The 24,946-nt window shown below is 36.8% G+C and overlaps 1 protein-coding gene across 1 annotated transcript in view; it reads left to right on the plus strand.

The window, feature by feature from the left end:
* LOC123827779 (sodium channel protein type 1 subunit alpha-like) overlaps positions 1-24,946 on the plus strand; it is a 112,217-nt gene that overhangs the window by 46,370 nt on the left and 40,901 nt on the right. The window contains 10 exon segments of the mRNA XM_045852276.1: positions 3,049-3,167; positions 5,242-5,331; positions 7,235-7,363; positions 8,983-9,074; positions 10,164-10,294; positions 10,296-10,434; positions 20,376-20,439; positions 21,155-21,296; positions 22,732-22,938; positions 24,625-24,909. Coding sequence (XP_045708232.1) covers positions 3,049-3,167; positions 5,242-5,331; positions 7,235-7,363; positions 8,983-9,074; positions 10,164-10,294; positions 10,296-10,434; positions 20,376-20,439; positions 21,155-21,296; positions 22,732-22,938; positions 24,625-24,909 — 1,398 coding nt within the window.

Below are 24,946 nucleotides of genomic sequence, written 5' to 3' on the forward strand. Positions count from 1 at the left end.
ATAAGTGCCATATATAATGCACACCCATGTTTCTGGTCCAAACTTTCAGGCAAAACCTCCTTTGTTTTAATTTTTTAGTTCATTTTTTAATTTATATTTAGATATTTGTTTTTTGTATTATAAAAGAATTTTAGCATTTATTTTTTAACATATTATGGTACAAGAAATTTTATGTAACAAATATTACAACACAAGAACAGGCATAAGGTATTTCGGGTACTGCTTGTGTATAATGTGCATCCTTATGTTTCCCTCAAAAATTTGGGCAAAAAGTGTGCAATTATACTCAGCAAAACAAAGTATGTATGTTTTAACCTGTGAAAAGTGGAGGAGTCCTCAAAGAGAAAATTCTCTGAAATGCTCACCTAATGTTCTTATTCTCAACTCCCTGGAAAGCTCTAGCTAGGATGCCTTGGCCATTTGTATGTCTTGTGAAAAATTAAAACATAATAAACATTGGTGTACAGTAAAACCTTATTAATTCCATTATAAATTCAAATTGCAAGCACCTATACAACATACACATATTTCTTGTAAATATTATTAAAAATAATTATCTTTCATACATTTTGAATTTTATAAATAAATAAAGGGAATAAAACCTAAATTCAGTGAGAGTTTCCAACACTGGAACAATTGAAAATTATGCCATTTGTCTTTAACTGTTGTGTCCAAGTATTAAATCCTCCGTGTGAAAGGACTTGGAGCATTAGCAGCTTCGGGGGCACAGTGGCTTTCGTTCAATTCACCTTAATGGTTCCAGACCTGTGTACTCCTGTTTTGGGCTCCTCTCTGTTCAGTTTCTGAATCTTGCTTCTTTTCTGTTTTAGTCCTCAGGGCAGCATTTTTCTCTTTTTTACTCCCTCTTTTGGTCTCCACAGCCTCGCCTAAAACTTTGCCACCCTTCTCACCACCCACTTCCTTCTTCCTTTGGGCTGGAAGGTGCACATAGCCAGAGTCACAGGTGATCTCTTCTGCACATGGTCCCATGTCCTTAGGATGAGTCAGGTGATTTGTCCTTGTCCACTGAGCTATAATCAGTAGCTTCATAATCCCCCTTACCCCAAGCCGATGATTTAGGCCACCTATGAATTGTAATTTCACTCTCAATATCTTTTTGAATCACTAGTATCTACTTCAAAATTAACTAGTAATATTATTTGATATAAGGAGATTCTTATTTTTAAAATCTATATGCTAGATTATATTTCTATCGGCTCTTCCATTCTTAGCTTCCAATATTTCTATCAGGTTTTACTTGGCATGCTTTCTGAGAAAGGAAGCATATGCTGCAGGTTTGCAAGGTGGACCGTACTCAATCCTGAATTAGCTCATCCAGGACCTTTTTGTGTCCTTGTATGCATGTACTCTCTGAGGCAAAGGCATCGGCACTGCACAAGTCTGTTCATGTTCTAGGATAATCTGATAATGTCATTTAGGGACAGGAGCATTGAATGAATCAGGATAAAAGGGGGCTAGGTACTATAGACAGAAGTGATTGTTCTCTCCTACAATGGACTTGATATACATGATTTTTGTTCGGTTTGGTTTGGTTTGGTTTTTAACATTCTGAACCACAGACACTCTTGTGCCCATGAGGTCACCATCGTTCTAAAACACAATAAAATTAATTGCTAGGAAATTGAAAAACAGACCTATAAAATGCACCGCCTTTTTATTATTGCATTCAACAGATATAAAATTAGTTTGTTAAATTGACTTATGACTTTCTAAGTACTTGCACTGTCTTGTCACAGACCAGCAATACCTTGGACACCAGCCCCAGATGGGCGACCAGATTCTCACAGCCCTGGTTCTGGGCACTTTACACACACCAGACAGGAAATGCTGTTTTCAAACAGCAACCCAGTCAATGTTTTGCAGTGATTACTCTACTTTAGTTTAGAAAACACTCAGGGTAGAGGGTAAAGAAATGAGTACTTTTTAATGCCCTGAAGACAATGTGTAGAGAAGAAACCCTTATCAAATATACTTAGTAGAAAGTAAACATAAAGTTAATGCTCGCCATGTCATGATGGGATCTGCAGATATGCATCCTAAGGCCAAAAGACAAACCTTTTGAAGAGTGGGTGAATATCAATTTAAAAGTGTGAAGATCTCACTGAATGCTTCCTATGAAGCATTCTTCACAAGAAAATTGCTTTCCTCACCCCTAACTCTGTGTGATTATAAGCAAACATCTTAAGAAACACTGAACCAGAATCCTTCATATGCTATCATATGTTGCTTCTTTACTTTTTGTCTGCATACTGCTAATTGCTCTTAAATATACCTAATTTGTAGAATGCAATTTCATTCACATTCATGAATCCTAGGTTCTACAGGGCTTTGAGCTTTTCCTCTGTGCTAAGAAAGCACTGGAGGAAACAGGCAGTCAGTTGGGATCAGAATTCAATGTGTCAGCTAACTCAGAAATCCCAGTACAGAATTTAGCACTCCTGGTCAACAGATACTCCCTGGGGAACTTGGACTCCAAAAATCAATGATTGGATTATATCCATCTAACCCAAGTGTAGGTTTGATGGTGGCTGTTTCTGTTTCCTATTACAAATAGAGTGACTATGTTTATTTTATAAGCATAAATGGTAAAAGAACAGGTATTTCTTTAAAGTATTAGTTTTGTTGAATGATTTTTTGCATTTCACAGAATTAATTTTCAAGGTATTTGAATTGGAAAGGCTGAAATCACTATAAATGGAATTTAGTGTCAGTATTTTTAGAGTGAAATTAAATATTTACCCATTTAAGACATTCATTTAGCCTAGATATTTAAAATATTAAGGAAATAAATTCTCTTGGCCAGATGTCTTATGCATCATGAAATTGCAGTCACCATTGGGTAAAAGGTAAGTGACACCTTTAGATGTCTTCTCAGGTGAGGAAGAGAAAGTGTGGCAGTTTGTCTTCATGGTGCACGTCAAAAGTCGTAACATTGGAAAAATTCATTGTGACAAATAACAGAAAGTAGGCAATAGAGTTTAAATGGTTTATACTTTTATACTTCTATGTTGTGTTCCTATCTTACAGACTTTTATAGTATTGAATAAAGGGAAGGCCATCTTCCGGTTCAGTGCCACCTCTGCCCTGTACATTTTAACTCCCTTCAATCCTCTTAGGAAAATAGCTATTAAGATTTTGGTACATTCATATCCTTTTCAAGTGATCAATATTAACTATTTGTTCATAATCTATAAGTGCTTTGTAGCTAAATATAAAATTAAGTTGGGACATATACATATTTTATGCCTTTTGTCACTCTAATTTTGTATCTACTTTTGTCTTATAAGCCTTACTCTTTTTTATAAGCCATATTCTTAAAGTCTATTAGTCAGTAGATGTTACTGAAACTTACAAAGCCTTAACATTATATGTCTACATATATCTTTCTAATACTATATACTTGTATGTATTGAGTTCTACAAATCTAGTATAACTATATTTATCTTCACCATCTGTGTACACAGTTTGTATTATGAGGAATTTGCAGCAAAGAATAACATAACAAAGAAATCTACTTCCAGAGCCAAGTTTAGACATATCTATAATAAAGAACATTTTAGTGTACCTTAGAATAACCTTTAAGCATATTTTCCATGAAAGATGGTCAGGGTGCTTGACCAATACTTAGCTAATTCTTGAACTTTCTTAATGAAATCGAAGAAAATACTGGGATATTGGCTGAATTTCTAATTTAAGTTATGGAATTATGACGCTGCCTTGCAGAACTAATTACTTTTTAGTAAAGACTATGGAAGTGAATGGATGAAGTTTAGATTATATTTCCAAATGGTCTTTAGGGATATAGTGTCATGATTCCCATGCTGTTAAAGAAAAAAAAAGACTTTGCAACTAACTTCATCTGTTCATATTCATTTGCAAAAACTTCATTTCTGATGATCTCACTTGATGGCTTTGGCAATAATAAATGTAGAAATACTTGTATAATAATAATAAACTCATACTACATGATTTTTTAAAACAGGATTATAAAACTTAAAAGGCCACTCTATTTTTAAACTGATTACAAGAAATTCCTTAGTGGTATAAATATGTTATTATTAAGAGATTTGAAACATAAAAATTGTATGTTCAGCATTTTTACCTGTAAGGAGGTTTCCTTATCCCAGTTTTTGTTTCTAGTGCCATCATGTGGTCATTTGATGGAAACTTCCCTTTTTTGTTGGTGAAAATTCTTGTTCTGGTAATAAACTGTAATAGAAAGAACACTGAATATGAACATAGGAAACCTGTGTTCTAGTCCTTGGCCAAGCTACCTAAGTTCTCTAGGGTTTAGGCCTTATTTTTCTTATTTCTAAAATATAATGATTACACTGTTTGTTTTTCAAGGTCCATTTTAGCTCTATAATTTTTTTAATGTCTTAGTCATTTGTTTTAGCTACACATAGATCAGATCTACCAATATACAGGCCTGTTCCAAGTACTTAATATTAAATTATTTAATTTGCACCTCAAATTAATGAGGTCTCTAGCTCATTAGGTCGATAAAAAATTAACTCCATTGTGTAAAAGTCAGTGGAGGCATAAGAAGATTTCGTGGCATAGAGAGCCTGAGTGATTTGCCCAGGACCACTTTTAAGCTGAATTTTAATTATGGCTACATCATATTAAGTCCTGGCCTTCACGAGTATTCATTTTTAATCATATGCAATGCTGCTAAACTTAAAAAAATTCAGTCATAATAGAGCAACCCAACACTTAGCGTCATGCTGCACTTTGTACATAAATTTTTAATGTATCGAACTATATTATATAACATGTATTTAAGAAATCACAATATTGCAGGTATGTGCCCTCTTCAACAATTCCCTGTTTTAATCACTTGAATTGGCTTCAGTCAACCTCTGCTCAAAAACGGTGTGACTCCAGATTGCGCATTCTTCCCACTCAAGTTCTCGGGGGGCCGGGGGGGAGGGTGTAAATATATTGATTTAATAATAGTAGCAAAAGCAACACTTTGTACTTATATAAAGCTTTCTTGTACATGATCTCATTTAATCTGTATCACTACTCTGCTACTCTGTAAGGCTGATACTACTATCACATTTTACCAATGACAAAACAAAAATTTAAAAAGGTTAGATGACTTGCCCACAGTGTTTTTGTCACTGAGCCCCAGCTAGACTGCATTTCAAATGTTAGTTTTATATAATATAATACATGGACTTGGATTTTTGTGTGTGTTCCTTAACAATAACTCACATTATTCAGCATGCTCATTATGTGCACTATTTTGACCAACTGTGTGTTTATGACAATGAGTAACCCTCCAGACTGGACAAAGAATGTAGAGTAAGTTCAACTTATATTTTAAACTACCTACTATGTGACTATATGTGTGTGTGTGTGTTTGTGTGTGTGTGATAGATAGATATACAGAGATATATAACATACATATTTAGGATTTTGAAGCAATGTCTTAATATACCTTCTAAATAAAACCAAAGATCGTATTTATTAAGTCCATTTCCAGACACAATTACAAAGCAGGAAGATGATACCCATTGACACTCAGGCCTATTCGTGTTGAGTCTAATATCTCCTCTCCTTTTCCTGTACGTGGTGGTTACCGGAAGCTCACTGTGCTTGGACACTTACACTTTTCCTTTAGGATCCACGGTGGCTGAAGCAAATACGATGAAAGCAATTGCAGCAAAGGGCCAATGTAGTAGACCTTGGTTTCTGATAAATTTCAGGTAAACTCAGTAAGTTAAGAATTTACAGGGGCAGTTTACACATGCCATAAGAAGACAGTGTTGAGTGTCATAAAGTTTTCCCCTGCACCAGCCACATCCTATTCAAGTTATACCTGTATCCATTTCAAGCATAGTAGTCACCAAAAACATTTGCAGAAAAAATATCCCAACAGTTGAGATTTTAGAAATTGAAAATTCAATAGACGGGGGGTAAAATTTACTGAGGTGAAAGGGTAGCATTTTCAGAAACCGGAAGCATTCTTGACTACATACAGGCCTTGTTGTGGGACTCCTTGGAGAGTGGCCGGTCCAGGTTTGTGATGAGCTGCTGGGGCCGCTCACACTACCCATGTTGTAACCACTGCTACTCTGCAGCTGTCGACCTGTAAAACTACAACCCATGGCTACTTCCAAGAGCTTCGTCAGTTCATGGACTGTTCCAGATTGGAGCCAATCAGAAAAGGGACAGAGATCATGAAGGAAAGAAAATTATACCCAAAGAATACCTAAAGTATCGAAGTTAACATGGAGACCCATGGGTCTTGAGTCACCCTGGTTTTTGTGACTTTGTTTTCCAACTTCTGAATAAAAGATATAAACTTTGGAAACATCCACATTAGCCTACTATTTCATTCTAAATTAAATTTTCATATCTCGTGACTCTAGAATTATCCCCTTTGATTTTTTCTTTTTTTATTGTTGCTCAAGTACAGTTGTCTCCACCCCCCTCCCATCATTCCCAACCCACCCACGCATCCCCACCTCCCAATCCTACCCCACCTTGGCTTTGTCCATGTGTCCTTTATACATGTTCCTTGATGACCCTTCCTCTACTCCCCCCCTGACCCCCTTCTACCTCCCCTCAAGTTACTGTCTGTTTGTTCTTAATTTCAATGACTCTGGTTCTATTTTGCTCACTTGTTTGTTTTGTTGATTTGGTTCCAATTATAGGTGAGATCATATGGTATTTGTCTTTCACCGCCTGGCTTATTTTACTTAGCATAATACTCTCCAGATCCATCCATTAACAAAATATTTTTCCAGGTAAATTAACCTGTCTTGTGGAAAGAGAAAAATAAAGACTGGCTAATTTGTCATTGTTTTCTCATTCATAAAACATGGTTGAAATTGAGTTTTTTACCTTCTAAAGGAAAATTGTTTTATGCCTCTGCAATATTATAGAAATGGCCACTCCATCACTTGAATGTACTAGATAATTCTCAGGAGACCTTTTCATTTATGTCAATGCTAAGACGTGTCAGACAGGAGCCGCCTAGATTTTATACAGCATTTGTTTCTCACTCTGCCATCAGGACACTCCTTGTGTGGTAGAGAGTTGAATTGAGATTTAAAGCTATATTTTATTTCTATGAAAATAACATCAACCCACGTAGATTCATTTTACAATATTCATCTATTCACCAAGAGAGTGAAAAGAAATTAATATGTTATGAAATAAAATTATTCTTTTATCAATTCTTGTTGGATACTGTCTCCAGGTACACCTTCACAGGAATATATACATTTGAGTCACTTATAAAAATTATTGCAAGGGGCTTCTGTATAGAAGACTTCACTTTCCTTCGGGACCCATGGAACTGGCTCGATTTTACTGTCATTACGTTCGCGTAAGTGCCTTTTTTAAAACTCCAAAGGAGTTTATTTCGGCTTTCTGTGCATGCTTATCCTTTGGAAGAATAAGCTTACTTGAACTGTAGAATATTTTAGTGTGCTTTCTACATTTAAGCTTTGGATTTTAGTTTAGTACAACAGAGGTCAAAGTGGCATTTCACTTTGACATAAACTCTGCAGCAGTTGAAATTACAATTTTCACATGTAGCAAACACCTGTCAGCAAATTTCACACATGCTGCTTTTTCAACACACACGTACACCTTAATATGAAATCAAATATGCATTCCTAACACATCTGTGAAAATGGATTTTAAAAAATACAGGCACAAGCATCTTTGCTGATGCACAAATTTTCATTGGCCTTACCCAAAGTACACACCCTCTCCATCTTCTTTCATTAGATTGAAAGAACAATAAAAAGTAAAGATCTGCTGGCACTTGGTTCTGACAAATCATATTAATAGGAAAAATAAGATATTTAATATATTAAATTTTTATTTCATCAGCAAATAATTTTAAGACCTATAAACAAACATACTCCCTCTGCCATTTTCTATTTCTAAAATGATTCCTTTTCTCTCTTCTTTCCCTTTATAATTATCATCTTCTCTTTCTTCACTCTCAACATAAACACAAACCTTCTTATTCTTACCTCCCTTCCAGGTACACTCAGTATGTGCCCAACATCTTCATCCCTGTCCACTCCCCAACCACCTTTTTTCTCATGGTGAACTCCCCCAAGGAAGAAGAAAGTCAGGAAAGGAATAGAAGGTCACACCACTTGCCCTCATCATTCTTTGAGGAGCTAACTTCTTTAGCCTCAAAGAGGTGTGATGAGGTGGGCAGGAGGAGAAGCACAGCTGGTGTACTCAGGGTTCCAAATGCTGCCTGTCTCATGCTGATTCCTCATTTAGTCATGCAGGCCAGTTCTTCACCGTTCCCTCTGACCACGGTTTCAAAGAAGGCATATTGAGATTATTGTTTTCTGAGAATAAAATAGCAGGAATGGCAGGGGCATCATTGGACCCTCATAAAATATTGTCCTTAATTTGCCTACCGACTTTGACTTCAGAGCTACACTGGGAAAATAGTCATGCCGAAATTTCTCTTGGATTATTTTATGCATTTTTTTTCTAACTGAAACCTTGAAACTATAGCCAGAGGTTTCTTTCCTTTTTTACTTAATTCTCCTAAATTACACATGATGCTGACTGTATAGCTTTTCATAATGGCAACAAGATTATGTGCTTTCTGAAGTTTACATCTAATTAAAGGCATTAAATTATGTAAGGAAAACCATAGCAAATAAATTCTAATTTTTAAATTGCTACTTACAAAGGAGGTCTTTATAAAAGACCAAAGCAAATATATAGAATCCTGCTTAAATCTTGAATAATGCTGATTTAATTCTACAGGTATATAACCGAATTTGTAAGCCTAGGCAATTTTTCAGCTCTTCAAACTTTCAGAGTCTGGAGAGCTTTTAAAACTATTTCTGTAATTCCAGGTAAGAAGTGTTTAGTGTAAAACATAAGGCTCCTTGTACCATCTCTTTCTTTGTATCCTTTCTTTGTATCTTTGTATTGTGTTTGTGTGTGAACTCCCCATTGCAGATATGTGACAGAGTTCGTGGACCTGGGCAATGTCTCAGCGTTGAGAACATTCAGAGTTCTCCGAGCCCTGAAAACAATTTCAGTCATTCCAGGTGAGAGATGGGTTAAAACCCATCATGTGTTTTTCAGCAACAGCTTCTCTGCTTGATATTCAACATCACAGAATATCAGAACCATAATGATTAAAATCATAACAATAAGAATCAGGTGTTACAAAGAAAACAATTCTGATTATTGGGACATATGTTTTTATGGTCTCACATTTTCATCAGCCCTGAAGTTTAACAATTTCTTGTATGAGACGCTGTAATAATAGTCTGTGTGATTTACACTTAGAGATGTCATTTATGTTCTATATCAATTGTAAGGATTTGATCCCTAATTTTTATTTATTTACTATTTATTTATTTTTATTTTAGAGAAAAAGAGAGAGGAAGGGACAAGGGGAAGGGAGTGGGGAGGGAGAGAGAGAGACATTGATTTGTTGTCCCACTTATTGATACATTCATTGGTCACTTCTCGTCTGTGCCCTGACCAGAGATCAAACCCACAACCTTGGCATATCAGGATTAGCTCTAACCAACTGAACCAGCCAGTCAAGGCCTCGTCCTTGCTGAATAATTTCTAGTTTATTGTAGTCATTGATGACTGACTGTGTCTATACAATGTAATCTTAATATTGCTCTAAAATACAAGGGGATAAGATAATAAAGACTAGCATGACTCTGCATGGAAGTTTTATTATATAAAGTATAATTATACTCCAAACCACTCCCCAGTATATAAAAATCTTTCCTATTTATAAGTAAGAATTCAAAAATATATATTCTGTTAATCTGTTATAACACTGACTCTAATGAATAATGGGCCAAGTTTCATTAGAAAAAGAGAGATACAAGAGCCTCTCTTAATATAGGCTTCATGGAGACCATGAATCTCCCATTATTTTCCCTCCAACATACTGGGATATGGATCTTCATTTCATTGTGTAGATCATTACATTTCTGGAGGTCACCTCCATAAGTCCTTCAGCCTATTGTGAAAGTGCTGTTCTTTCACTGACATTGGATTCATTTTCCAACAAGTGCATGGAATCTATGTTTCCAAGAAAATTGTGTGAGGCTTTTGTTTTTTCAGACCTTCTAATTCTTTATAGTAATGGCCTCCTTTCTTTTTTTAAGGCCTGAAGACCATCGTGGGGGCCCTGATCCAGTCGGTGAAGAAGCTCTCCGACGTCATGATCCTGACTGTGTTCTGTCTGAGTGTGTTCGCACTGATCGGGCTGCAGCTGTTCATGGGCAACCTCATGGAACAAATGTATACAATGGCCTCCCACCAATGCTTCCCTGGAGGAGCATAGTATAGAGAAGAATATAACTGTGGATTATAATGGCACACTTATAAATGAAACTGTCACTGAGTTTGACTGGAAATCATATATTCAAGATACAAGTAAGAATTACTGTTATGTAGATTTATTTTTTCATTGTTGATCTGCCCTCCATTTAGGCATGGATATCTTTTTAATGGTTGCATAACAGTTTTTAATCTCTTAATCACCATATCAATGTATGTGCAATGGTTTGCACATATGTTTAATTATTTCATTAATAACTATTCTGATTTTGATTCCTAAATGGCATTTTCTGTTGTATCATCATATGGGAGGCCAAAGAATTCAGCTAGAAAATAATTGTCCCAGGATCTTTGGTTGCTGATGGGGACAATTGAATAACATAAAAATTTCTAAAGCCCTTTTTGAACTCTAAAGGACTATGCAAATGTAATCCATTAAATGTTAATTAGAGAATGCCTTTTACATACCAGAAACTTTACAGGCTGCTGGGAAAACAAAGGTAATGACACATGGCTTCAGGGTGCTCATACTTTAGTAGGTTATTTTAATTGTCATTTTATGGAAACCAAGTGAGATATAAAGGTAAACATTATTCTTATGTTTGTAGAATAAGAATAGTACTACATCAAGTAGAAGTTATGGGAATCAGTTTGTTTTTTTCAAGAGTATAGACAAAACAGTCAAATGTTTAAATAATCTACTATAGAAGGAGGGAAAAATAATTGGCCTAATATTCTTTTTCTTTTGAAAGTAACAAGGAAAGTAAGTAAAATTCTCTTTTATTTAATTTCAGTATCTGCCAGTAGCAACATTTCAAGAGCAGAGAGTTAGAACGTGATTCATGGGAAACAGGAATATACTTTTAGAGAAAAATATTAAATATATAAAACTTAGACTCTAGATGTATATAAATTTAGCTATATCTTTATTATGTTAATGTCATGACTAATATTTAGGGGAAAAAGTCAAAGAAGAATGAAAACCTTAGTGACTCGTTGTATGGAGCAAATAGGATTAATCATAAAAGGTTACTAATGGTTTGATAATTCTTAAAGTAATGATAATATAATAAAAACTATCAGCATTTTTTATAGTTGCAGACCTAGAAAATGCCTTGGTTGCTACACATGAACACTTCCACAATATTAGTGATACGCCAACAAATAATTTGCAAACAGTTTTAAATTTCTAGATTAAGAAAAACACTTTCATTAAGAAAAATGCATGTCAGAGCAGAACATGGAACATCCTTTATTCATTTTATATGTCAACAAGTCCACTTCCATCATCAACTCACTGTTTTTAAATCCTATATCAAAGAACTGACTATGTGGAGGTCATTTAGGGCTTATTTTCTCTAGTGAAAATTTAATGGATGCCATTTTCCTTACATTCAAAATCAAAGATATCTGAGGTCATTTTCAGCTGTAAAAATCTACTCCCTAATAATATTTCATTTGTTGAAAAGTTAATTTTAAACCAAATGCAAATATAAACAAAGTAGTTTCTCTTTGAAAGTACTAGAATATCAAATTTATTAAAATTAAAGATAAACATGACTGAAAGTTATATCTTCTCCAGATTAAGTTTATAGGTCATTGAATTTAATGAATAAATCTTCACTTATAAGTACCTGATATTGAAAACTTATCCAGAAATGACATGTTGCTTTCACTTTGTTTAATTTTAATTAAAAGTTAAGAACTTCTTTCTGAGTTTTTCTATATTCAAAGAAGTAATAATGTTGGAAATAGAAATTATATTTCTCATTATGTTTTGTATCCCTTACAGAACTATGCATAGGATAAACTTCTCTCAAAGTTTAGCATCTAGAAAATATTTCTTCTTAGTAAATCTAAAATTTTTCTTCTTAAAAATTTCTCTTTCAAAATGATTATCTAATTACACATTTCTCTCCTTGTTATCCCTTTTCTTATTAATTCAGTAAACTTTATTGAAAGATGACTATGTTGCTGTAATATGGAAATAGATGACTATAATATGGACATAATTAACCATTTGACTTGCTCTTGAGGAGAAACAACATTTGTAAAGAAATAATTGCATGATAGGACCATGAGTAAAATAATAATGGAAGCCTGTACATGTTAGTGGTAGCCCAGTGGGAGTTCCCAGTTTTGCCAAGTCTTTAGTGGGAAGGAAGTAGAGAATGTCCAGAAGTAATTCACAGAAGTGACAATTCAATGGGATATTGAGAATCTAAAGAATTTGCCAGAAACAGAAAGCTTTGCAATAATATAGTATTCACCTATAGTAATTATTTAAGCTTTAGTAAATAAGATTATTTTTTAAAAATTTTATTTTAATCATTGTTCAATTACAGTTTTCTTCTTTTTACTCCCAATCCAGCCCCCCTCCTACCCCTCCCCACTTCCCTCCCATTACCACCCTCCCCTTAGTTTATGGCCATGTGTCCTTTAAGTTTGTTCCCATGAACCCTTCCCACTGTCCCCTGAAATTCCCTCTACTCTCTTCTGTGGGCACTGTCAGCCTGACCTCTATTTCAGTGTCTTTGATTATATTTTGCTTGTTTGTTTGTTTTGTTTTTTAGGATCCTGTTAAAGGTGAGATTATATGGTATTTGTCTTTCACTGCCTGACTTGTTTCACTTAGCATAATGTTTTCCAGCTCCATCCAAGCTGTTGCAAAGGGTAGGAGCTCCTTCTTTCTTTCTGCTGCATAGAATTCCATTGTGTAAATGTACCATAGATTTCTGATTCACTGATGGGCATCTTGGTTGCTTCCAGCACCTAGCTATTGTTAATTGTGCTGCTATGAACATTGGGATGCATAGGTCCTTTTGAGTTGGTGTTTTAGAATTCTTAGGATAGAGTCCCAGCAGTGGAATCGCAGGGTCAAAAGGCAGATCCATTTTTAGTTTTCTGAGGAAGTTCCATACTGCTTTCCATAGTGGTTGTACCAGTCTGCAGTCCCACCAACAGTGCACTAGGGATCCCTTTTCTCTACAACCTCTCCAACACTTGTTGTTTGTTGCTTTGTTTATGATGGCCATTCTGTCTGGTGTGAAGTGGTATCTCACTGTGGTTTTAATTTGCATCTCTCTGATAGCTAGCGATATTGAGCATCGTTTCATGTGTCTTTGGATTTTCTGTAAGTCCTCCTTAGAGAAGTGTCTGTTCAAGTCCTTTGCCCACTTTTTAATTGGATTCCTTGTCTTCTTAGAGTGCAGTCTTGTAAGTTCTTTATATATTTTGGAGATTAAACCCTTGTCTGAGGTGTCATTGACAAATATGTTTTCCCATACAGTTGGTTCTCTTTTAATTTTGATACTGTTTTCTTTAGCTGTGCAGAAGTTTTTAATTTTGATGAGGTCCCATTTGTTTATTCTTTCCTTTATGTCCCTTGCTCTAGGGGACAAGTCAGTAAAAAAGTTTCTGCGTGAAATATCTGAGCTTTTCCTACCTACGTTCTCCTCTAGGACTTTAATAGTGTCACGTTTTATATTTAAGTCTTTTATCCACCTTGAATTTATTTTTGTATATGGTGTAAGTTGGTGCTCAAGTTTCATTTTTTTGCACGTGTCTGTCCAGTTCTCCCAACACCATTTGTTGAAGAGGCTATTTTTACTCCATTTTATGTTGCTGCCTCCTTGGTCAAATATTAATTGACCATAGGGACTTGGGTTTATTTCTGGGCTCTCTGTTCTGTTCCATTGGTCTTTGTGCCTGTTTTTATGCCAGTACCAGGCTGTTTTGATTACAGTGGCCTTGTAGTATAGTTTAGTGTCGGGTATTGTGATCCCTCCTACTTTGCTCTTCTTCCTCAAAATTGCAGCAGCTATTCGGGTCATTTATAATTCCATATAAATTTTTGAAGTGTTTGTTCTATGTCTGTGAAATATTCCATTGGTACTTTAATAGGAATTGCATTGAATGTGTAAATTGCTTTGGGTAGTATGGACATTTTGATGATATTAATTCTTCCAATCCATGAACACGGTATATGTTTCCATTTGTTTGTGTCTTCCTTGATTTCTTTCCTGAGTGTTATATAGTTTTCTGAATACAGGTCTTTTACCTCTTTGGTTAGGTTTATTCCTAGAGATTTTATTATTCCTAGAGATTTTATTTTATTTATTCCTAGAGATTTTATTTTTCTTTTTGCTATTTCAAATGGAATTTTTTCCTTGATCTCTGCTTCTGCTGTTTCATTGATGGTGTACAGAAATGCCTTTGATTTCTGGATATTGACTTTGTATCCCGCTGTTTTGCCAAATTCACTTATTAGGTCAAGCAGTTTTTTTGGTAGAGTCTATAGGATTTTCTATGTATACTATCATGTCATCTGCAAACAGTGACAGTTTTGTTTCCTCCTTTCTGATTTGGATGCCTTTTATTTCTTTTTCTTGTCTGATTGCTGTGGCTTAAACTTCCAGTGCTATATCGAACAGAAGTGGTGAAAGTGGACAGCCTTGTCTTGTTCCTGATCTTAGTGGAAAAGATTTTAATTTTTGCTCATTGAGTATGATGTTGGCTGTAGGTCTCTCATATATAGCCTTTATTATGTTGAAGAATGCTCCCTCTATTCCCACTTTGCCGAGTGTTTTTATCATGAATGGGTGCTGTACCTTATCAAATGCTTTTTCTGCATCAATTGATATAATCATGTGGTTTTTGTCTTTGCTTTTGTTTATGTGATGTATTACATTTACTGACTTGTGAATATTGAACCATCCTTGCATCCCTGGAATGAATCCCACTTGGTCATGGTGTATGATCTTTTTAATGTATTGTTGGATGCAGTTTGCCACCCAGTATTTTGTTGAGGATTTTAGCGTCAATGTTCATCAGTGATATTGGCCTGAAGTTTTCTTTCTTTGTTGTGTCTTTATCTGGTTTTGGAATTAGGATGATGTTGGCCTCATAAAAAGAGTTTGGGAGACTCCCATCTTTTTGGATTTTTTGGAATAGTCTGTGAAGGATAGGGGTTAGCTCTTCCTTAAATGCTTTGTAGAATTCTCCTGTGAAACCATCTGGTCCAGGGCTTTTGTGTGTTGGGAGTTTTTTGATTACTGCTTCAATTTCTTTTGTTGTTATTGGTCTGTTCAGGCTTTCTGCTTCTTTTTCATTGAGTTTTGGAAGATTATATTTTTCTAGAAATTTGTCCATTTCACCTAGGTTTTCAAATTTCTTGGCATACAGTTCTTTGTAGTAATGTCTTACAGTCCTTTGTATTTCTGTGGTATCTGTTGTAATCTCTCCTCTTTCATTTCTGATTGTGTTTATTTGGGTCTTCTCTTTTTCTTGATGAGTCTGCTTAAAGGCTTGTCGATTTTGTTTATCTTTTCAAAGAACCATCTCTTGGATTCATTGATCCTTAGAATTGTGCTTTTAGTCTCTATGTGATTTAATTCTGCTCTGATCTTGGTTATTTCCTTCGTTCTGCTTGCTCTGGGATGCCTTTGTTGTTGTTCCTCAAGTTCTTGTAGACATAGGGTTAGGTTGTTTGTTTGGAATGTTTCTAACCTTTTTAGGTGGTCCTGTATCGCTATGAACTTCCCTCTCAGGACTGCTTTGGCTGTGTCCCATAAGTTTTGGGTTGTTGTGAGTTCGTTTTCATTTGTTTCCAGAAACCTTTTGATTTCTTCCCTAATATCATTCTTGACCCATTCATTGTTTAATAGCATGCCATTTAATCTCCATGATTTTGAGTGTTTTTGGTTTTTTTCCTTGGGGTTGGTTTCTAGCTTCAGTCCCTTGTGGTCTAGAAAATGCTTGGTATGATTTCAATTTTCTTGAAATTGTTGAGGCTTGTTTTGTGTCCTATCATGTGGTCTATCTTTGAGAGTGTTCTGTGTACATTTGAAAAGAATGTATATTTAGCTTCTTTTGGATGGAGGGCTCTGTATATATCAGTAAAGTCCATTTCATCAAGGGTATTGTTCAATGCCACAATATCTTTGTTGATATTTTGTTTAGAAGATCTGTCCATTTTTGATAGTGGGGTGTTAAAATCTCCCACTATAACTGTGTTGCTGTCCACATCTTTCTTGAAGTCCTCTAAGATTTTCTTTATGTATTTGGGTGCTCCTATGTTGGGTGCATATATATTTACAATATTTATGTCTTCTTGATGGATTCTTCCCTTGAGTATTATGAAATGACCTTCTGGGTCTCTCTTTATGGACCTTTTTTGGACGTCTATTTTGTCTAATATGAGTATTGCTACCCCGGCTTTTTTTTCCTGTCCATTTGCTTGGAAGGTTTGTTTCCAGCCCTTCACTTTCAGCCTGTGTAGGTCTTTTATCCTGAGGTCAGTCTCCTGTAGACAGCAGATATGTGGGTCATTTTTTCTTATCCATTCAGCTATTCTATGTCTTTTGATTGGAGCATTTAATCCATTTACATTTAAGATTATTATTGATAAGCACTTACTCATTTTCTTTTATGTACGAGTGTTCCTCTCTCTCTCTCTCTCTCTCTCTCTCTCTCTCTCTCTTTCCTTCCCTTCCTTAAAGCAGTCCCTTTAGGATCTCTTGCAGAGCTGGTTTGGTCGAGGTGTATTCTTTTAGACTGCTTTTGTCTGGGAAGCTTCTTATTTGGACTTCTGTCTTGATGGAGGGCCTTGCTGGGTACAGTAGCCTTGGTTGCAGACCTCTGGTTCTCATTACCTGGAGTATTTCTTGCCATTCTCTTCTGGCTTGAAGTGTTTCCATTGAGAAGTCAGCTGTTAGCCTTATTGGGGCTCCCTTGTATGTTACTTCCTTTTTCTCCCTTGCTGCCTTTAAGTTTCTCTCTTTGTCTTGAAATTTTGCCATTTTAATTATGATGTGTCTTGAGGTGGGCCTCTTTGGGTTCCTCTTGATTGGGACTCTCTGTGTTTTCTGGATTTGTGTGACTTTTTCTCTCATCAAATTAGGGAAGTTCTCCTTCATTACTTTTTCAACTAGGTTTTCGATCCCTTGCTCTTCTTCTTCTCCTTCTGGTATCCCTATTATATGGATATTATTACGTTTCATATTGTCTTGCATTTCTCTTAATCCCTGTTCATTCTTTCTGAGCCTCTTTTCCTTTTCTTGCTCTTTCTGGATGTTGTTTTCTACTTTGTCCCCCAGCTGGCTAATCCGATCTTCTGCTTCATCGATCCTGCTTTTCATTCCTTCTACTGGGTTCTTCAGTTCAGAAATCGTATTCTTCATTTCCTCTTGACCTTTGTTGAGAGTTTCTATTTCCTTTTTCATGTTTATATAGTTTGCAGTGAGGTTGATGTAGTTTCCCTCTAATTTCTGATAGCTCATTGTGAGTTCATTGAACTTCCTGGTAATCATTGTTTTGAACTCACTGTCAGATAGTTGAGTCGCCTCTATTTCATTTAGCATTTTTCCTGAGGCTTCCTCATTTCCCTTCAATTTGGGGTTGTTTCTTTGTTTTCTCATTGTTCGTGGGTTTCTTCTTTTTTCTTCTTGTTTCTTAAATTGATCTGTTCTGATTCCCTGAAATTATGGTGTGAACTTCTGTGGTAGAATATTTGTGAGATTCAGTGGTGCAATCTCCTTCGTGTATCCTGGTGTTCACAGCTTCCCCCTACTCTTTTTTGTTATCAGTTGGAGGAGTAAAGCAAAATGGTTTAAGACAGCAATACAATCTACTATGATATTTACATTAGCAGCCAGTAGAGAAGAGATGGGTTATCCTTTTGCTCCTTATAGTGTTAACCGTGATCCTCCACCCCACTATCCATGTTTTAGAAGGGATGGAAAGAGGGTAAGACTCTTATTGTGGAAGAAATGATTGTTAGTTGTATCTAGAAAGTGTGAGGCTGTGGGAGGTCAGATTCTAAGGTATGATTGGATTAAAGATTAGTATATAGGAGTAGTGTGTAAAAGAATAGAGACAACCCCCACAATAGTATAGTTCAGAAAATTGCAAGGTGGGGTGAGATCAGGTAGGGATATTGAGTAGTATTTACAATCATATGAACTAGGTCTTATTAACAGTAATAGGAAAGTGATAGTCTCATGGCAGAATTGATGAGATCTAGATAACAAGAATAAAGAGTATAGAACCTTGAGAGGTGTATTAATGGAACACAGATGAAGAATAGTCAATTATCAACACATTGTGACTGAGATACCAGGGGGAACCTATCAAATGACAGTATAACCAGCCAAGCACAGAAGATTATACAGAAAGAAAAAGAATACCAAAATACTATTAAAATAAAAAATGTTGGAAAAGTGAGAAAAAGATAATACAAATTTACAGTAACTTGCAAGATTGAAAAAAAAAGAAAGGAAAGAAAAGCAGAAGATGTAGTGCAGGAGAGATAAATTTGGAGTGGAAAGAATAATATTAGGATGAATGGAAGAGAAACATAAGGGATTGCGAGGTATAAAAATAATAAGAATTGAAAAATAAAATGTCACATAAAACACAAGATAAAATCAATCAACCAACAACAGCCACAAAAACAAAACCAAACCAAACAAAACAAAACAAAATAAGAAAAACCTCTTGTTGGTTTCTAACTGGCCAGACCAGTTTTTCTGATCTTGCTGGCTTCAGCTGGCTGAGGGACCTTTGAAATGCTTCTCTCTCTTCCCAGTCAGATCTCAGCAAGACTGTCAGGTACCCTGGGCGCTCCCAAGCATACTCGCTCTCTAGAGCTCACTGCCGCATTCTTCCGGACTCTGGGGGTCTTGCAGGGTTCCAGCTCTATGATCTTAGAAGGCACCACAGACGTTTTGGGATTCACTGCACCCTCCCTGGCAATCGTAAAAGTGTGCGCCCCTCCACCAAACTTTTGAGATTCGGGCTCTAGGATCGCCCTAAGCGCCAAGCTGCGACTCTTCCGAGTTCACAGCGAGCTTGAGATGGGCTCCCCGATGGAGCGCGCGACCCTTCCAGGTTCACAGCACGTGCGACTCAGGCCTCCCGATGGAGTGCGCGACCCCCCTGGGTTCGCGAGTCAGGCCTCCCAATGGGGTGCGAGCGGAGTCCGTCCCAGCTCTTTGTTTTCCACCGATCCACACCCCAACCAGGCCAGGGGTGTTGGCGCCTTTCCTGACCAGGGGTGGTAGTGTTGGCTGGGGGCCCTCACTTCTCCCAGGTCTCTGGGTGGGTGTTTATAGTCCCTGCACGATTTTTTCCCAGACCAACTGGCCAATCTGTTCCTTCAAGCAACGCGTTCTCCCCTGGAGTTGCTCAACCCCCGTATTTGGTGGAGGGAGCAGCAACTCCCCTCTCCCTGTAGCCCTGAGGCAGACCCTGGAGCACCGGGCCTGGGGACTGCACACCCCCAGACCCCGTACTGATCCCCGGGTCCCTTTTGTCCCGAAGCAGTCTCCCTACCATCTGGTTTTCCAGTGATTGCAATAATCCCCGATGTCCTGCTTTCAAAAGTGATTTGGTAACCCAGTCCACGTGCTCTGCCTCTCCACCGATCCTCGAGTTTCCCTCCTCTTCACAGAAACCGAGAAAAACGCTGCCTAGAGCAAAGTCGCCATCTTCCTTCCTAAATAAGATTATTTTTTATTTCATCTGTTTTAGTAGTTGACATGACTTATGCATCCTTTACTAAAAGCCACCTATGATATATTCTAGAAGTTGGTAGAATGTGAATTATAATTAATTATTATGCACTTATAAATTGTGTTTAAAAATATAGAAGACCAGAAAAAATATGGTCCTTTTATTTTAAAATATGTGACTATTTAGAGAAAGCAAAGGTATTTTCATTTATTCTTATAGAATGCAGTTCTTATTTTTAATGAGAGTGGTGGAAAAACACTGATATCTTTTAAATATTATGTTAATACCTGTAGTTATCACTACTTTTACATTTTCAAAGAAAAAAATACTTTGTTCTATGAAGTGTTTAATCCCCTTAATACAATATGTACTGTTTGGAGGGAAAAGGGACAAATACCTGTATCTTTGAATTATGTAATATACTTAAAATTACTCATTGAACTCTAAAAAACGTCACCTGATCTTGTCCTCATTTGGCAATGTAATGCAAATATTCATTATATGACTTTCTTTTTTCTAAACAGGATATCATTATTTTCTGGAGGGTTTTTTAGATGCATTACTATGTGGAAATAGCTCTGATGCAGGGTAAGCCAATAATTTGTGTGTGTGTGTGTGTATAAATTGAATATATATAAAATGTGAAAAAATTGTTTCACCTTTTTTATAGAAACTGACAGATAACCGCCAACTAATTTTATTTATACTAATGTTCTATAATTATGTTTACCTATAAGGCGAAGGATTATTTAAATATTAGGCAGCATTTATATTTTATAAAACAAGAAGTAGCCCTGGCTGGTGTAGATCAGTGGATTGAACACCAGCCTACAAAGCAAAGGGTCACTGGTTCGATTCCCCGTCTAGGGTACAAGCCTGGGTTGTAGGTCAGGTCCCCAGTAGGGGGCGTGCTAGAGGCAACCACACATTGATGTTTCTCTTCCTCTCTTTCTCCCTCCTTTCCCCTCTCTAATAAATAAGTAATAGTTTAGCTCAAATGCCTTTCTTCTTAGATGAGTGTATATGAGTTAGTAGCCAACTCCAGAGCTCTATAGTAGGGACAATGAACAAGATATGTGTTAAAATGCTAATTATCATCAGAAAATAATTTTCTGAAATATTATTAGAAATTCTATGCAATATTTTAATGATGACATCAAGTGGCTAGTAAAGTTACATCAAAAGTTGAGAAAAATATTACTTCTCATACTTCTATTCCTTGAAATAGACAACGGTATAAGTATAGCATGCTACCAGAATAAAAACAGAATTTCTTATAAACTTCTTTTTTTCCCATTTACAGCCAATGTCCAGAAGGATATGTGTGTGTGAAAGCTGGTAGAAATCCCAATTATGGCTACACAAGCTTTGATACTTTCAGCTGGGCTTTTTTGTCCCTGTTTCGACTGATGACTCAGGACTTCTGGGAAAACCTTTACCAACTGGTGAGAACCTGAGGAGACATGTACTGCATTTAAGTAGAAGTATTTGAGAAAACCAAGTTAGATATGAAATTCAAACCCCGGCATGATATAGTGCAAAGAGCACAACTTGAAATCGGGAGATTTGACTTTTTTCATCCTATTGCTTATAACATGTTTTAAACATTGTGATTAAGCTGGGGACAGTGATTCTCTCTCAATTCCCCCCATCTCGAAACTTACTAACCACCCTTCCCAGACAGAGATCTTCTGAAACAGATGGCACACCCTCCCCTCTGTCCCATCTGTCCCCTCAAGTATCGTTCAGATGGCAGGTGATAAAAATAAAAATAATAATCTGTGGGGGATACCAGGCCAGCAGTATCCATTGCGGCTGTGGATGTTCATTGAAACACAAGAAAAACATACACACAGACAACTGAGTCCTGTGGGGAAATAGGTACAAAACGGCCACTCTCTCTAGTGGAGAGCACCACGTTCTCCTGCCTGAGCACACTTTTATTGGGTTCGTTTACACAGAAATTCAGGTAAAGCTCATTAATCATTGCCAGGAAGTAAGGATCAAACAATAGATAACAAAGAAGTCTAAGGGCCTATTTTGAGTCAGGGTCAGATAGCTAAAGAGCTGTAAAATTTTGAGGAACAAACTTACTTCTTGCTTGGACCCTTATCATTTCATTGAGAGCATTCTAAACAAAGCAGGTTTCACAGGATTTTACATATTCTTTCTTAGGCCTGATTGCCTGAGGAACCCGCCCTTTCCGGCACAGGGCTGCACCACCCTCTGTCATTGTTTCAGGCTTAGGTGGAGCAAGGGAAGTAAGGCAGCCAAGAGATTAGGAGATTTTCTTGCAGACAATGAGGACTCAGGTTTTGCCAAGCCGAGGGGTGGGGGTCCATCACCCCCTTTTGCTGTAGCCCCCAAAATCCTTCCTTGGGGGCCTCCCACGTGATCGTGCCTGTCTTAAGTTGTTCCCCCCTTGGGAAATCTTACCCGTCATTGGCTAACCGACCAAGCATTGGGGGCCAGTTATGGATGAAGTAAAAGGAGCAGAAGCAGCACTCCTAAGCCAGGGAGATAAGCTTTTATCTCCTTGCTGGCTTACAGTCCAAGGTCGTTCCCTCAGCCTTAGCCTTGGCGGGGGTCACAGCTTCTGATACCAGGCAGGGTGGTTCTCAACAGGTCTCCATGGTATTTTACTTAACTCTGTTTATTCTTGGTAATTCTAAGAATTTCCTCCTAGATATCAGAATGTGAATGTATGAGTTAGGGGAGAAAAAGATGAGGCTTAAAAACTGACAAAGATATGGGATGGGTGTGAACATCATAATTATTATTTGTATCAGAGTCCTGCAAACCACACAAGTAAGTTGAAAGTTGAAGCCACCATTTAATAAAATAATATAGAAAAAATAATGCTGATGTTGTTGTTTCTAGACATTGCGTGCTGCTGGAAAAACATACATGATATTTTTTGTGCTGGTCATTTTCTTGGGCTCATTCTACCTGATAAACTTGATCCTGGCTGTGGTGGCCATGGCCTATGAGGAACAGAACCAGGCCACGTTGGAAGAGGCAGAGCAGAAAGAGGCTGAATTTCAGCAGATGCTTGAACAGCTTAAAAAGCAGCAGGAGGCAGCTCAGGTAAATTCACCAAATGAAGTATATCCTGTCCCATGGTACTATTTATTTTTTATTGTATGGTTATTACAAAAATATTGGAGAGAAAGTGAGAGAAAGATAATTTGGTTGTACTCAGGAGAAGCTGGTAGTATAAGAGATTAGAAAATATTTCTGCATTTTGATCATCTATATAGATAGTTTACTTTAATTATTTTAAGATGTTTAAATTATTCACCACAGTAGAATTCACTCATGCTATTTTAATCATCTGAAGATTTTTAGATAAAAGGCAAAATGTGATTTTTGGGTTTCTTAAGTGACAAACACTTACTGGCATTAGGAGAAAAATCCCAAGAAATCATATTTTCTTTAAAAATTTATTGAATATTATATTGAAAAATTTTACCTAGTTATTAGAAAGTAGCCCATTGTTTTCTGTAAACAAAACTATATTAGTTTTCAATGTGGTTCTTAATTACCTTTCTTATATAAATAAGGAATTAATCAAGTCAATATAATATTCTCTGATATAGCAATATCAATCAGCATATGAAAGTTATCAATTCTGTAAAGATCAGGTAATCTAAGGATTACTTGTTCTTATAGTGAGGTGTCAGTACTCCTAGTTCAATAGAGTGACTTTCCTATCACTTCCATCTTTCCTCACTCTTTACTTTAGCATACCAGCTCATTGTCTTTACCCAAGTTGATTGGGTAATATTAATTTTTTGGAGGAATCTCTGTATTGAGGTTACTCTGGGGATAATAATAATAATAATAATAATAATAATAATTGCCACCTTGTTACCAGTACAAGCTGCAATCAAAAGGCTCTTCCAGCCCTGGCTGGCGTAGCTCAGTGGATTGAGCACGGGCTGTGAACCAAAGTGTCATAGGTTCGATTCCCAGCCAGGGTACATGCTTGGGTTGCAGGCCATAACCCCCAGCAACCGCACATTGATGTTTCTCTGTTTCTCTCTCTCTCTCTCTCTAAAAGTGAATAAATTAAAAAAAAAAGAATAATTTAAAAAAAAGGCTCTTCCATCCCACACTTACATGGCCAGCACGCACCAGTGCTGAGTTGAAGTAGGCAGGGACAATATTGGGGAAATGAGTGTCTTATCTTGCTTAGTAGAAACTACTGACCCTCCCTGCTCTAGTTTTCTGATGGACTTTTGTGTAGGGCTAAGGAAAGGATTTTTATTACCTTATATAAATTTTATTGATAATATTTTGAGGATATTGTAGAACTCTTTATCAATAACTAGAGAGAGAACATCAGCTCTTTATCTCATTCCTCCTACTTTTGGATGTGACCTCAAGTAACTCATCAGCTTTTCTTCCAAGCTCCAGTTTCTTTTTCAAAGAAAAGAAGGCAATGCTAAGTAAATACCAATTTTCAGAGTAAATCAAGTCCCAAAAAGTACAATGAATTTCTGTGCTTGTTGATGCCTCATTGATCCTTTAGAATATGCAGTCTATAAAATACAATAAATGTTAGCACAGTGAACACCAGGTTAACTCTGAAAGTCTTCATTAGGTGGAAAGAAAAAGTAATTCCCCTAATAATTGCAGAACTTCTTCTATGTGAGATCAGCTCAAGTCAGCTAAATGTACTTTTTAAATGCCATGCAAATACTTGGGTCATTTGTTAAAAGGATAAAGTCTTCTCTAGCGCCCTGCTGAGACCATTTCTCCCCAACATAGCAAGCAGCCGCTGTAACTGCCTCAGAGCACTCCAGAGAACCTAGTGCAGCAGGCGGCCTCTCCGACAGCTCATCCGAAGCCTCCAAGTTGAGTTCCAAGAGTGCTAAGGAAAGGAGAAATCGGAGAAAGAAAAGAAAACAGAAAGAGCAGTCTGGTGGGGAAGAGAAAGATGAGGATGAATTCCACAAATCTGAATCTGAAGACAGCATCAGGAGGAAAGGGTTTCGCTTCTCCATCGAAGGGAATCGCTTGACATACGAAAAGAGGTACTCTTCCCCCCATCAGGTAAGCGCCACTGAGTTCCCTGACACATGGGGGGAAT

Source organism: Phyllostomus hastatus, unplaced genomic scaffold (genome assembly GCF_019186645.2).
Source record: "Phyllostomus hastatus isolate PE091 unplaced genomic scaffold, TTU_PhHast_1.1 phas_contig_1, whole genome shotgun sequence".
NCBI classification, from domain to species: domain Eukaryota; kingdom Metazoa; phylum Chordata; class Mammalia; order Chiroptera; family Phyllostomidae; genus Phyllostomus; species Phyllostomus hastatus.